Source organism: Oncorhynchus kisutch, linkage group LG30, assembly GCF_002021735.2.
Source record: "Oncorhynchus kisutch isolate 150728-3 linkage group LG30, Okis_V2, whole genome shotgun sequence".
Lineage (NCBI taxonomy): Eukaryota > Metazoa > Chordata > Actinopteri > Salmoniformes > Salmonidae > Oncorhynchus > Oncorhynchus kisutch.
Genome location: NC_034203.2, coordinates 14,094,679 through 14,110,439, shown reverse-complemented (window position 1 = coordinate 14,110,439; position 15,761 = coordinate 14,094,679). Strand labels below are relative to the sequence as shown.

Genomic DNA, 15,761 nt, shown 5'->3' with positions numbered 1-15,761 from the left:
TCTCCCACGTGTAAGTCATGTGGGCATAGCTATTTTCAATGCCATGCCTGTGTGTCAAGTAATTTCAATGGTGATATGGCCCTATTACATCACCTGAAAGGATTGTAAGCCAAAAACCTATACTCATTTCTATGGGTGTAGGGGTGCATGTTTCACCTCATTCCGCCTTTGTACAATCATACCATGTGTACAAAATGCCAGCCCTCTTAATCTGATTCATCCAACCAATAAGGGAACTTGGATGCATTCCAAGGCTTCGCCCCCGACACCTCACGTTAGTGCCTGTGTTTACATGCCGCCGCAAGAAGAAGAAAGTGTTGTGCTGATGGACAGTTCGCATGCTGTTAACTAAACCCATGTGTTTTGGGCGTCAAATGGCATAATCACAATCACATGAAGAACTATTGCCGCATTCAAGACAACTGGGAACTTGGAAGAAAACCCTTTTTCCCGTCTGAGCTTGTTTTCAGTGATCATCCAACTCGGAATTCCAAGTCGAAAACTCGGGCATCTTTCTAGAGCTCCGACTTTACAACCTAAAGGTCACGGACATCATGATTTGACCTTATTCCCATTTATCATCAAAGCACCATATGAAACAGCTGTGTTTGCATATGTGTGGTAGTGACAGACAAGGGTATAGTTATGGGCCTCAACATCAAGTTCTAAGCAGACACCACTATAGTGGGATGAACCAAAACCAATCAGCATTAAAAACATAGCGGGTGAGGGCTCCGAAGCCCACCACTCAGAGGAGCTCCAGCTAGCCGTTTTTTTCATGGTTCTAGTTTTTCGCCGGATTTAGTGACCAACCGTTTTTATCACCATGAAGACCTGATGGCTACACTGATTCAATGACTCAAGACTGATCCTTGATCATACCAGTAAACATCTGGTCCCCTCTCTCTCTGTCACACATTCACACAGATCAAACCCCCTCTCAACACCTCACCCTACCCGCATGTATGGGGCCGGCAGACAGCAGGACAGGACAAGGCAGAGACAGACAACTGACTGTTAACCACAGAATAACATACCCCCATTCCCATGGAGTAACCTATATATAGGGCCAGAAGTTTGGGGGCACTTTTTGAGGCACTGTGCTTTTACTGGTATTTCCACCATTATCCACTAGCGTTGCTGTAGGTAAGAAATCCTATGAAATGTTCTGTAATTGACAAGCTGTCTCCAATCAATGTCTAGTTGTGCATGTGTGTTTGGCAGGGGGATTGCCTAAGCCAGGGGAGGTGTAGCTCTGTAAATCTTAAATCGCACAAAACCTATTATTTGGCAGGGAATACTATTTGTAGATCAGTGATTCTACACCTCACTTTGCTCAATTAAACCTCTCCGACAGACTCGGAAGATGTAACTAAAAATGGGTCAATTAGGGGCAGTTAAAGAGGAGAGTCAATGAAACCAACCATGGAAGTACAGTATATTGTACAGAATTCAGGGGGGTAGCCCCGAACGGGACTACATTTGAACTGTTACCATAGTGTTTTTGCGGACATGCCTGTAGTATAGTGTAGTGGGTTTGTGGACATTACTATATTATACTACAGTATTCACTGTAGTGTTTTTGCGGACATGGCTACTACAGTAAAGTCTGTAAAAGTCTTTAATCGGTTCAACACCCGCAAGGCCACGACGGTATTCAAGTTCTGAGAGAATGCGCAGAACAACTGGCAGGCACATTCACTGTAATTTTCAACCTCTCCTTGTCTCAGTCTGTAATCCCCACATGTTTTAAGATGACCACCATCCTTCCTGTTCCCAAGAACTCAAAGGATTGATGCCACAATGACTACCGTCTTGTAGCACTCACATCTCTAATCATGAAGTGCTTTGAGAGGCTGGTTATGGCACACATCAACTCCATCATCCCAGAAACGCTAGACCCAGTCCAATTTGCATACCGCCCCAACAGATCCATAGACGACGCAATCGCAATTGCATTTTACACGGCCTTCACCCACCTAGATAAGAGGAATACGTATGTGAGGATGCTGTTCATTGACTATAGCTCAGCGTTCAACACCATTGTCCCCTCCAAGCTCATCACCAAGCTTAGGACCCTGGGACTGAACACCTCCCTCTGCAACTGGAACCTGGAACTCCTGACAGGCCGACCTCAGGTGGTGAGGGTAGGTAATATCACCTCCGCCACGGTGACCCTGGACACAGAGGCCCCACAGGGGTGTGTGCTTAGTCCCCTCCTGTACTCTCTGTACACCCCTGACTACGTGGCTACGCACGACTCCAACGCCATCATCAAGTTTGCTGACGACATGATGGTGGTAGGCCTGATCACCGGCGACGATGAGACAAACTACAGGGGATAAGTGACCTGGCAGTGTGGTGGCAGAACAACAACCTAGCCCTCCACATCAGTGAGCCCAATGAGCTGATCGTTGACTACAGGAAACAGGGGGGGGCACAAGACTGCTAATTACAAAATAGATAACAAAATGGCTACATGGACTGAGTTGACCATTGTTTTTTAAAATTTATGCACACTCACGCACCTCATAATTTGCTCACACACACAATTCTTTATTTTGACTATTTTCTACATTGAAGAATAATAGTGAAGGCATCAATACTATGAAATAACACATATGGAATAATGTAGTAACCAAAAAAGTGTCAAACAAATCAAAATATATTTTATATTTGAGATTCTTCAATGTTGCCACCCTTTCCCTTGGCACACTCTTGGCATTCTCTCAACCAGATTCATGAGGTAGTCACCTGGAATACATTTCAATTAACAGTGTCACACCCTGATCTGTTTCTCCTGTCTTTGTGTTTGTAGCCAACCTGCCCCATTATCCCCTGTGTATTTATACCTGTGTTCTGTTTCTGTTGTCAGTTCGTCTTGTCAGGTCTTACCAGTGTGCTTTCCCGTCTTCCTGTTGCTCAAGTTCTGTTTCCTAGTTTTTCCTGGTTCTGACCATTCTGCCGTACTGTACCTGCCTGACTATGACCTGTTCGCGAACATCTGCCTCTCTTTGTGAGACGCAGAGTAGGTGAACGGATGATCTCCGCAAGTGTGGTTCCCACCGTGAAGCATGGAGGAGGAAGTGTGATGGTGTGGGGGTGCTTTGCTAGTGACACTGTGATTTATTTAGAATTCAAGGCACACTTAACCAGCATGGCTACCACAGCATTCAGCAGCGATACGCCATCCATCTGGTTTCCGCTTAGTGGGACTATTATTTGTTTTTCAACAGGACAATGACCCAACACACCTCCAGGCTTTGTAAGGGCTATTTGACCAAGGAGGAGCGTGATGGAGTGCTGGGGGCAGCAGGTAGCCTAGTGGTTAGAGTGTTGGGCCAGTAACCGAAAGGTTGCTAGATCAAATCCCCGAGCTGACAAGGTCATTCTGCCCCTGAACAAGGCAGTTAACCCACTGTTCCTAGGCCATCATTGTAAATAAGAATTTGTTTATAACTGACTTGCCTAGTTAAATAAATAAAAATCAGATGACCTGGCCTCCACAATCACCTGACCTTAACCCAATTGGGTTGAGTTGGACCGCAGAGTGAAGGAAAAGCAGCCAACAAGTGCCCAGCATATGTGGGAACTCCAACACTGTTGGAAAAGCATTCCTCATGAAGCTGATTGAGGGAATGCCAAGAGTATCTCAAATATAAAATATATTTGGTTTGTTTAACTATTATTTTGGTTACTACATGATTCCATGTGTGTTATTTCATAGTTTGATGTCTTCACTATTATTCTACAATGTAGCTGTCAGTAAGTGTCCATGATTGAGTCTTTGAATGAAGGGAATGAGAAAAACTGTCCAGTTTGATTGTTGCAGCTCGTTCCAGTCACTAGCTGCAGCGAACTGAAAAGAGGAGTGACCCAGGGATGTGTGTTCATTGGGGACCTTTAACAGAATGTGACTGGCAGAACGGGTGTTGTAAGTGGAGGATGAGGGCTGCAGTAGATATCTCAGATAGGGGGGAGTGAGGCCTAAGAGGGTTTATAAATAAGCATCAACCAGTGGGTCTTGCGACGGGTATACAGAGATGACCAGTTTACAGAGGAGTATAGAGGGCAGTGCTATTGCCATACCAATTAGTGGTGCAGCCAGTCAATATGCTTTCAATGGTACAGCTGTAGAACCTTTTCAGGATTTGAGGGCCCATGCCAAACTTTCTCAACGTAGACCAGAGCTGTTAGTATTTGCTGACACCTAGTGGTTGATAAACGCAGTTAAATAAAATGCAACAATGTATATGATCATTCGGAATTAACAACATATATGAAGTACGGAATGATTTCGTAAAAATAAGTATTTATTGCACTCGCACTTGTCTTTTACTAGCACTAATTTCACTGAAACTACTATTTTTGGGGGGAGGGAAATAACGTTACTTACTTGCAATGACTGTGATATGTGGTTGTCTTACCTACCTTAGTTAAATGCAACGACTGTAAAGTCGCTCTGGATAAAAGCGTCTGCTAAATGGCCAAAATGTAAAATACTCGCAAACATTTTATGTGAACCTAAATTGAACAGGCCATGTGATATTCGTGACCCGGAAAAGAAACAATCAGATACTTTGAACTCTGACCCCGCCCACCGTGTACGTGGAGCAAAAACAATTACTCATATGCTGCTCGTTTTCTCTTCTGACCTTAGTCGTGCAAGAATTTTTGAGAAATAGGTACTGACCGATGGTATATTATTTAGCAAACTATATGGGGAAGCTGATGTTGTCTTTAGAAGTCATGTTTTCTACGTTTGCTTGACAGCCAATGATAGCACTCCAGGTAACGTTAGCTAGCTAACTAATGTCGCTAGCAAGCTAGCTAGGTAACCCATAAAAAAACACAGGTAAATTGTTCAACTGCGTAAGCTAGGAATGTAAATAACTTTTGAAATGAAAACTAGCTAGCAATCATTATCATTGTCTTGCATTTACGAACCCTGGCAGTGGTTGTGTGTGACATTTAGCTAGCTAGCTGATTAACTAAACCGATGGCTCCTATGGGAATCCGTCTTTCGCCACTCGGAGTGGCCGTGTTTTGCTTATTGGGACTCGGCGTGATCTACCACCTATATGCCGGAGTTATATCCAGCCGCATAGCTGCTTTCACGTCGAAGAGAACAGTGAATCTCCGCGACCTGCTCGCACTGTCAGTCGAGGCTGCAGTCCAGGGCGGTCGGGAGGTGAAGAGGGTCAGAGAAGAGGACAAGTTAGAAGAGAAGACCAAGGGGAAAACGAAGGAAGGGGCGAGTGAAAAGCTCACTCAGGGGGACTTAAACTCTCACAGAAAGATGTATTATCTTATCAAGAACACTTATCCATATGTACAGGTAAAGAGGAAATTATATTTGTGTATTAGTGCATGAGTAGTTGGAAAAGGGGGGTACCTAGTCAGTTGTTCAACTGAAATGTGTCTTCCATTTAACCCAAGCCCTCTGATTCAGGGGGCTTCCTTAATCGACATCCACGTCATCAGGCTCACACTATGTACCACATTGTTTATTTATACCCTTTATAGATAGACTTACCGGTATGTTGCCTGTAAAAAAAAAATATCTGTCAATGTTTTTTAGTGCCCAATTCACACAGACCAATTTTTACCACATTCCCGGGATAAGCCTTTTATATCTCCCGTGCATGTTTAGGAGCTGGAGTAGAAGTGGGCTGATTTTGCTGGGCATCTATTTGAATAGATCCATTGAATATACACTATCACAAAGAAGTCCATTCTTAATTATTTTTAGATGGGCCCTAAGAAACATAAGAATAATACCATTTATTTTCTAAATAATAGTGTCATATTGTGAGTAGCATAGTGTTACTGGTCTGTGCAGCCTGTATGCTAAATCAAATTGTATTGCTCCATACATACACAATTGTAGCAGTTATTGCGGGCGTAGTGAAATGATTTTGTTCCAAGCTCCAACAGTGCAGTAATATCTCGCAATACACGCACATCTAAAAGTAAAAGAATGAAATTAAGAATTATAGAAGTATTAAGGTGAGCAATGTTTGAGTCTGGAATATGTGTGTATGTTCTATCCACATACTGTTCATGTCTGAAGAATACATAGAATAGTATATGTACAGCAATAGTAATATAGGATAGGCCTTGACTAGAATAGTTTATACATATGAAACGGGTAAAACCGTATGTACATAAGTCACCAATGTTCCATTATGAAAGTGACCATTGTTCCATGTCTAGGGCAGCAGCCTCTAAGGTGCAGGGTTGAGTAACCGGGTGGTAGCCGGCTAGTGACTGTGACTAAGTTCAGGGTAGGGTACTGGGTGGAGCCTGGCTCAGTCTGATGACCTTGAGGTAGAAGCAGTTTTTCATTTAGCTAGGCAAGTCAGTTAAGAACAAATTCTTATTTACAATGACTGCCTACCCCGGCCAAACCCGGACGACACTGGGCCAATTGTGCGCCGCCCTATGGGACTCCCAATCAAGGCCGGATGTGATGCAGCCTGCATATGTCACTAAATACTCCAAAAGTAATCTGATTTTTGTAATACATTTCAGGCAATATTTCAACAGCTAACATTTCTACAGCCTAATTGTACCCTAACCAACGTACAAACGGAGATTCAGTGGGGGGGAAAAACATTCGGACATTGATTGACGTATCAAAACGAATCCCCACACTTGTCTCAAAGCAGCATGAAACGGTGCTGTAATAGTTGAACATGCGGGCAGGCTATTGCTTCAAATGTGTTATAACAATTGGATGACTGGGAGTTTCAGTAAGCAACAATTTGATGCCTTCCATGGCATTAGCCTACTTTATTCCAATATTTGTATCATTCAGTAATATTTATTCCCACAGTTATTCTTTATAAATCTGTCCAGTTGTGGTTAAGAAAACAATGCATATGGTGGGCTATGCAAAGAGATGGGCGAAGTGACATGCTTCACAAAGTTAAGAACTAGCAGAAGGATCGTAGTAACGGGCACTGCCTAGCAACCATCAAGAGCGTAGTATGTGCCACATTTCATACTAAGCCGTAGGCAGAACTTCACTGCAATCATGATTAGGTCGTTTAGCGGAAATATAATTAGAGGCTTTGTCGCCGACAATACCTTTCATGTATAAAGAAAAGTCGGCAAAGAGTTGGTAGGATCCTTTGGGCTGCAGGTAGCCTAGAGCGTTGGGCCAGTAACTGAAAGGTTGATGGATCGAATCCCAGAGCTGCCTAGGTTAAAAATCTGTCCTTCTGCCCCTGAACAAGGCAGTTAAACCACTGTTCCCCGGTAGGCCGTCATTCTAAATAAGAATTCAAATAAATAGTAGATAAAGTTTAACTTTTTTGGTTGTTTTTAAGTTGGTGGGAAAACATATTGGTTTGAAATGTGTATTACTGACACATACCATGACCTATTGTAGTTCCATTGTCTACGCCCCAGAGAGTTTGCAATGGAAAGCACACCCTTATTTGTCCCTGTATTGTTCAGTGTCAATCACCATAAGAGGCATTGGTCTCTTTTCATGTCGACATTACTTCTAATATAACCACGTGTTCAACAGAACAGCCTTAGTCTTCATAGTATTGATAATGATTTTTACATGCTGATGTTTATGTGTGTTCTGTCCCTTTTGTAGGTGAACTCTGAAGAACATGATGAGACCAACAATGAGCTGGGGGTGTGGAACAGAGACATCCCTGCTGACATCCTAAAAAGCGTGGAGGTGGGCAGGGATGTGCCTGCTGACAGTATCACCATCTGGATAGACCCACTGGACGCCACTCAGGAGTATACAGGTATGGTGTCATGTAGCAACCCACTATGGTCGGTGTTCTGAAGGGTCATGCCACCTCACCAATTCCCTATTTACCCTCTCGACACGCCCAACTCTTGCCAACTCACCTTAACTGAACTCGCTCTGATAATCACCATTCCACTCCCTTCCTCAGTAGCTTGTTTTACCTTATTGTTTGGTGGCATGGGGCGGCCCAAGTCCTTATTCCTTTTCCTTTGTTGTACGTGACCTGACTAAAAACCACAACATCCAAGAACAACCTCTTATCACAACTTGTATCTCAAATGTACCTACTGGCATTACAAGCCATCAAATCTTCATCCTAACCAGAGCTTGAAACTTACCCTAAGATGGTCCACCCTAGTCCTTTTATTTCGTCGGCCAAACCCATGAACCTGCGCCGAAATCACACGTGTACACTGGTTTGCCTAATGCCGAACCTTCTCAATGATTTGATTATCTATATTAATGTTCAGACTTATACTAAGCTTTACTGCTAGATGCCATGTCAAAATGGAGCCCTACTGTAGATGTGCCAAAGCAATAGGAGGCCAACAGATGGGTTTACTTTCACCAGTCCTGTTATACCATGTCAATGTTAGCCATTGTCCAGATAAGAAATACAGTGCCTTCAGAATGTATTCACTGCCCTTGACTTTTCCCACATTTTATTGTTACAGCCTGAATATAAAATGGATTAAATTGAGATTCTGTGTTACTGATCTACATGCAATACCCCATAATGTCAAAGTGTAATTGTGTTTTTAGAAGTGTTTACAAATGAATAAAACATGAACAATTTAAATGTCTTGAGTTAATAAGTATTCAACCCCTTTTTATGGCAAGGTTAAATAAGTTCAGTAGTAAAAATGTGCTTCACAAGTTGCATAGACCTACTCTGTGTAATAGTGTTTACCGTGATTTTTAAATGACTACCCCATCCCCTGTAACCCACATCTGTAAGGTCCCTCAGTCGAGCAGTGAATCTCAAGCTGAGTCAAACACAAAGTCCAGGGAGGTTTTCCGATGGTTCGCAAAGGGCACCTATTGGTAGATAGTTTAAAAACAGAAGCGGACATAGAATATCCCTTTGAGCATGGTGAAGTTATTAATTACACTTTGGATGGTGTATCAATACACCCAGTCACTACAAAGATACAGGTGTCCTTCCTAACTCAGTTGCCGGAGAGTAAGGAAACCGCTCATGAATTTCACCATGCGGCCAATAGTGACTTTAAAACAGTTAGAGTTTAATGGCTGTGATTGGAGAACTGAGGATGGATCAACAACATTAACATAGATCCAAAATACTAACCTAAATGACAGTGAAAAGAAGGAAGTCTGTACATAATTAAACTATTCAAAAACATGCATCCTGTTTGAAATAAGGCACTAAAGTAATACTGTAAAAAAAACTTTTTGTCCTTAATACAAATGTTATGTTTGGGGCAAGTCCAACACATTACGGAGTACCACTTTTCATATTTTCAAGTATGGTGGCGGCTGCATAATGTAATGCTTGTTATTGGCAAGGACTATGGCGTTTTTGGGATAAAAATAAATGGAATAGACCTAAGCACAGGCAAATTCCTAGAAAACCTGTTATCTGCATTCCAACAGACACTGGAAGACAAATTCACCTTTCAGCAGTACAATAACCTAAAACATAAGGCCAAATATACACTCGAGTTACTTACCAACACAGCATGGAATATTCCTGAGTGGCCTAGTTAATGTTTAGACTTAAATTGTCTTGAATCTATGGCAAGACTTGACAATGAAAATGTCTGTCTAGCAATGATCAACAACCAATTTGTCAGAGCTTGACAAATGTAAAGAATAATCAGCAGATATTATATAATCCAGGTGTGCAAAGCTCTTAGACTTACAGCTGCAATCGCAACATGTATGGTCTCAGAGGGTTTAACACTTATCTAATCAAGATACATTTACATTTTAGTCACGTAGCAGACGCTCTTATCCAGCGCTACTTACAGTAGAGTGCATACATCTTCATACTTTCTTTCCATACTGGTCCCCCGTGGGAATCGAAACCACAACCCTGGAGTTGCAGGAGCCATGCTCTACCAACTGAGCCACATGGGATATATTCGTGTTTGTGTAGATTGTTGACTCAAAATTACAAATCTATTTTAATCCCACTCTGTAAAAAAATGATAGGGGTGTGAATACTTCCTGAAGGCACTGTAGTTTAGGACAGATCTATACTATAGGACAAGATGGGAAGAAAAAAAAAATATATAAGTACTATTTAGGCACAGCTTAAGTTTGATCTCTACTCCTCTTTGTGTGGGTGATTGAAATGAGACTGTGGGGGCTACCTATACTCAGCTACAGAGTAGTTGTCTTAGCAGTGTCCTGTTTCCTAAGCTGTATCCTGTTTCAATGAGCCCATTGTTTTCTTTCTCCTATTGACAGAGAACCTGCTCAAGTATGTCACGACCATGGTGTGTGTGGCCGTGGATGGGAAACCTGTCATAGGCGTGATCCACAAACCTTTCACAGGATACACAGGTGGGTTTTTCACTGTCACCGATTTGTATACAAGGTGTGTACGTGTGACACTCCCTCAATGGTTTAAAGCATGGGATTTTTTTGAGTAGACAAAATGCTCACCATATTTCCTACACCAATCTAATGCTTTTAAATCTGTTAGGGGAGTGAACGAGTGCAAGCTTTGGAGAGAAGGGGGAGAGACATCATTTGGGTTCAGGACAGAGCAACACTGTTCTACTGTAAGATATACCAGTCAGTGGACTGGTGACAACAGGGGCTAAGTCACTCCTTTGAGAATTCCCCCGGGAGGGGAGCTCACTATAAAGTGGCTTCATTGGTGATTGTGAACGGCTGCATTGTGTCCATTGAATGGCGAGACGATGGATGTGCGAACCCACTGTCCGGAGAGTGTGGGTTTGTGTTGACTTGCAGTGTCCGTCCATGCCCAATGAAAATGATTTCAATTCATCTTTATTGTTACAGCCAAAATAAGTCATGGCCTAGCCTCTACCCACAGGCGTTTCTTTCCTGACAGTTATATCTGTTTCTTGCATTCTATATTACATAACTGTAACCAGTCCTGTTGGTGTGGAACTAAAAGTCCATCTCCAGCTATTTAAAGCATATGTTCCTGTCCACAGCTTGGGCCTTGGTTGGTCATGGGTCTAACATGAAGCCTCGCACCACCTACAACATGAACCCCCCCAAGGTCATCGTGTCCCGGTCGCATGCCGGGAAGGTGAAGGGTTTCATCGAGGAGGCTTTCGGCAACACTACAGTTATTCTCCCAGCAGGGGGTGCAGGTACGGCGCTGTGCTTAAGCGTTCACCCACATTTGTTATGGTAGTAGTCTATCGCCTATGATTGAATGCAACCTATGATTAGTCATTACTTAACAATTTGAGAGGCATACGTATTTCTGCGGATGTTAGTTTCATGCAATGTTATGCGTGGCCGCACACCTCCTCCAGGACTGCCGCGCAGACGAAAGACATTAAACTTCACTTCACCCCATTTTAATTTGCACTATATGGATCCATGTTTTTTCTGTGATCATATCGGCATTATATCAGCCCCTTTTTCGATGCAACAAACCAAAACAAATCTAACTTTGTAAGATTGAGTCTGTGATTTTGTTATAGGCAGATTCAGAGTGCAACAGATTAGAATTCTATTGGCGGGGGAGTAGCCCACGAGTGGTCTTTCAATCACCCGTGAGTGAATGTGCTTTTCAGATCACTTCATATCAGAGCGCAGAGCTGCGTGTGCACATTTGTTGATATTCTTTGCTAGTTAGTGAGTTATTAGCCCCGTTACAGATCAGTATAGGTCAGCAATGGGGAGTTACTGCTTCCTGCAAGAGCACAAAACATCTAGGCTACATTTCAAGCTGTCTTTTTGAAAAGCCAGTCAAGCTTAATTAAAGGGGCGGTGTTGTATTTTGAGACCGGCTTGAATATGCAAATAAGCCAATAGTCGGAGGGGTAGTCTACATTGTCTAATTCTCTATATGGTAATAATAATTGTATTTTGTAAAGGGGTTTCTTGCAACATGCAACACAGTACCATGCAATTTTGTCATCTATTTGGCCCATGGTATTAGACCAAGTAAAAGAAAACATGAATTAATGTAAAATTGGATTTAAAAGTCTCATGCAATGTAGGCCTGCATTGAACACCACATATAGGCTACTGTAGGCTATATCATGTACATTTCAAATGTATTTCCATTCCAAAATGTAATCTGAATTGGTTTTGTTGGTTGGCCTATATTATGCTCAGATAGCCGCAATAGCCTATTGGCTACTGTCTAAACTGTAAGGGTACAGCCTTAGTGTTCACTGTAAATGCGTGCCGGAAGTTGCACAAAATTCCACTCACAAGACCAAGAATTTGCTACTTACTCGCAAAAAATTTGAGGGAACATTGGTTTCAAGTGTTATGTAATTTTGGAATCAAATTACTTCAGGTATGTAAACTCAGCAAAAAAAGAAATGCCCTGTCACTGTCAACTGCATTTATTTTCAGCAAACTTAACATGTGTAAATATTTGTATGAACATAAGATTCAACAACTGAGACATAAACTGAACAAATTCCACAGACATGTGACTAACAAAAATTGAATAATGTGTCCCTGAACAAAGGGGGAGGTCAAAAGTAACGGTCCGTATTTGTTGTGGCCACCAGCTGCATTAAGTACTGCAGTGCATCTCCACCTCATGGACTGCACCAGATTTGCCAGTTCTTGCTGTGAGATGTTACCCCACTCTTCCACCAAGGCACCTGCAAGTTCCCTGACATTTCTGGGGGGAATGGCGCTAGCCCTCACCCTCCGATCCAACAGGTCCCAGATATACTCAATGGGATTGAGATCTTGGCTCTTCGCTGACCATGGCAGAACACTGACATTCCTGTCTTGCAGGAAATCATGCACAGAACGAGCAGTATGGCTGGTGGCATTGTCATGCTGGAGGGTCATGTCAGGATGAGCCTGCAGGAAGGGTACCACATGAGGGAAGAGGATGTCTTCCCTGTAACGCACAGTGTTGAGATTGCCTGCAATGACAACAACCTCAGTCCGATAATGCTGTGACACACCGACCCAGACCACGACGGACCCTCCACATCGATCCTGCTCCAGAGTACAGGCCTCGGTGTAACGCTCATTCCTTCGACGATAAACGCAAATCCGACCATCACCCCATGTAAGACAAAACAGCGACTCGTCAGTGAAGAGCACTTTTTGCCAGTCCTGCGAGGGAGGGTTTGTATGCGTAGGCAACGTTGTTGCCGGTGATGTCTGGTGAGGACCTGCCTTACAACGGGCCTACAAGCCCTCGGTACAGCCTCTCTCAGCCTATTGCGGACAGTCTGATCCCTCCATCTGAGTACTGATGGAGGGATTGTGCATTCCTTGTGTAACTCGGGCAGTTGTTACCATCCTGTACCTGTCCCGCAGGTGTGTTGTTCAGATGTACCGATCTTGTGCAGGTGTTGTTATACGTGGTCTGCCACTGCGAGGACGATCAGCTGTCTGTCCTGTTTCCCTGCAGTGCTGTCTTAGTCGTCCCACAGTACGGACATTGTAATTTATTGCCCTGGCCACATCTGCAGTCCTCATGCCTCCTTGCAGCATTCCTACGACACGTTCACGCAGATGAGCAGGGACCCTGGGCATCTTTTTCTGTTTTTCCAGAGTCAGTAGAAAAGCCTCCTTAGTGTCCTAAGTTTTCATAACTGTGACCTTTCCCACCGTCACTGTAAGCTGTTAGTGTCTTAACGACCATTCCACGGTTGCATGTTCATTAATTGTTTATGGTTCATTGAACAAGCATGGGAAACAGTGTTTAAACCCTTTATGATGAAGATCTGGGAAGTTATTTGGATTTTTACGAATTATCTTTGAAAGACAGGGTCCTGAAAAAGGTCTTTCTTTTTTTTGCTAAGTTTATATAGCTCATTATTACTATGGTTTGCAATTATTGCTGTTGTATTTTCCATTGATCCCAGGCTATAAGGTGTTGGCTCTGCTGGACCCCCTTGATGAGGACATTGAGAAGGCTGACGTGTACATCCACGTCACCTTCATCAAGAAGTGGGACATCTGCGCCGGCAACGCCCTGCTCGCGGCCCTGGGAGGTCACATGACTACGCTGAAGGGCGAGGAGATAGACTACTCGGGGGCCGCGGGCAACAGGGAGGGTCTGCTGGCCAGCGTCAAGGTGGACCACCAGGACCTGGTGGCCAAACTGCCGGCATGGGACTCCTCTGACAAACACTGAGGATCACACACACACTCACACACACACACACACACACACACACACACACACACATACACACAGATGATCAGAGACAAATGGATAAGATGACCATAAGCCTTGAAGATCTAACAAGCACAGATGAGAGGACAAGACAATAATGCAATATATTACAAAGCCCGCCAGTCTCCTTCAAACTCCTTTCTCCATTTGTTAACGTTTGTTAAGCTAGATAGGTTAACCGTTTGAGGAGATAAATTGTTTAACTCTCGCTTAACACCTTACATGATAGGGGTGGGGTTTTGGCTGCTGCAATGCGAATCGAGTTTGAATATTGGAATGGTAGTTTGAGTAGACCTTTCCTTTAAAAAATATAATACATTTTCCGCTTGACACAGTCCCAACGTGAAAATCCTACATCCTGGAAAGTCTTAACTGCTGACATGCAAGACATTTTGGGATTGTACAGTGGACTAATGGAAAAAAATACCAAAAGATTGTTTGAGTGGATTTGTACTTTAATGCATGGTACTTCCTTCAGATTCACATTCATTTGATTGTTCTGTATGCATGTGAAGGTACAGTTTCCTTATTTTTTCATGAATATCATCAAAGTTCACTTTGTATCGCAGCCTCCTTCGCCTCCACCTTTTGGGAAAAAGGCTATACAGTGTGTTAAATCCATATGTGGCTTATTTAGTCAATGCATTTGTAAGTAAGTCTTCTCTACTAGAAACCATGCTTTTGTATGTATGTTAAGTGGAAATACTTATTAGCTAAACATGCTAATTTAGCAACAATATATTGGAGATCTTTGGTAATGATTTAGATTGTCAACAGAACACCCCTACTGTATATTGACATTCGGAATAGACCATCCATACATGGATATCACTAACACTGTGAATACTAACTGTATTGTCCAACTGCGCTTTCTCAAAAGGACTATTTTTGTGCCGTGTGTGCACATGTTTTGTGTCTGAACTGGATGTGATTGCTAAGCCTGTGCATATAGCTGTCATGTAGCTGTGTCTCTCAAACTCCCCTCTTTTGTTTCAAATGAAATGGCGGTGTGCATGACATCAGTGACGGGGTTATGACTGCTTCATACGTGATCGAGATCATTTCATTTCTGTTTGACGTATGTTGCACTGTTGAGAATTACAGGTTCAAAGCTGTCCCTGTCCATTAATTGAACCCGTTTCTATAAGCACTTGTCATGTTTTCAAAAGATAGCGTATCTTATGAAGAGATTACAGCAAAAATAAAGAAGCAGAATGATGGAATCCTAAACGATCAAGTCTGTTCACTGTACATAACCCATGAAGGTGGATTACAATGGCACGACGTACCACGGTACAACTAAAATCCTGAGTGGCCCAAACAGTTATCTACCAGCAAAGTCCAACCTTCCATCACCCCTGACTTATGAGGCACAGACTACCCACTGGGCACAAACTGGTTGGTATCAATGTTTCAGTGTTTTGCGGGTGAAATGTCAACCACAGGATAATGTGGTTACCAGTGTTCAACATAGACAAACCTTTTATAAAATATGTTGAATTTGTACGTTTGAAACGGCGTTAGATCTTCAACATTATATCCACTATCAAAAAAATAAAAAACTATAGGCTGGGCAACACCTCCCTGTGGAGAATTCATCTATCTACAGCACGTGTCAAACTCATTCCACAGAGGGCCCGAGTGTCT

General features: G+C 42.9%; 1 protein-coding gene across 1 annotated transcript; it reads left to right on the top strand.

The window, feature by feature from the left end:
* Positions 1-4,553: 4,553 nt before the first annotated feature.
* bpnt2 (3'(2'), 5'-bisphosphate nucleotidase 2) lies at positions 4,554-15,344 on the top strand. Its single transcript, XM_020466844.2, has 5 exons — positions 4,554-5,338; positions 7,613-7,772; positions 10,211-10,306; positions 10,930-11,091; positions 13,801-15,344. The coding sequence occupies exons 1-5, from the start codon at positions 5,000-5,002 to the stop codon at positions 14,070-14,072; spliced, it is 1,029 nt and encodes a 342-aa protein (XP_020322433.1). The 5' UTR covers positions 4,554-4,999; the 3' UTR covers positions 14,073-15,344.
* Positions 15,345-15,761: the final 417 nt, after the last annotated feature.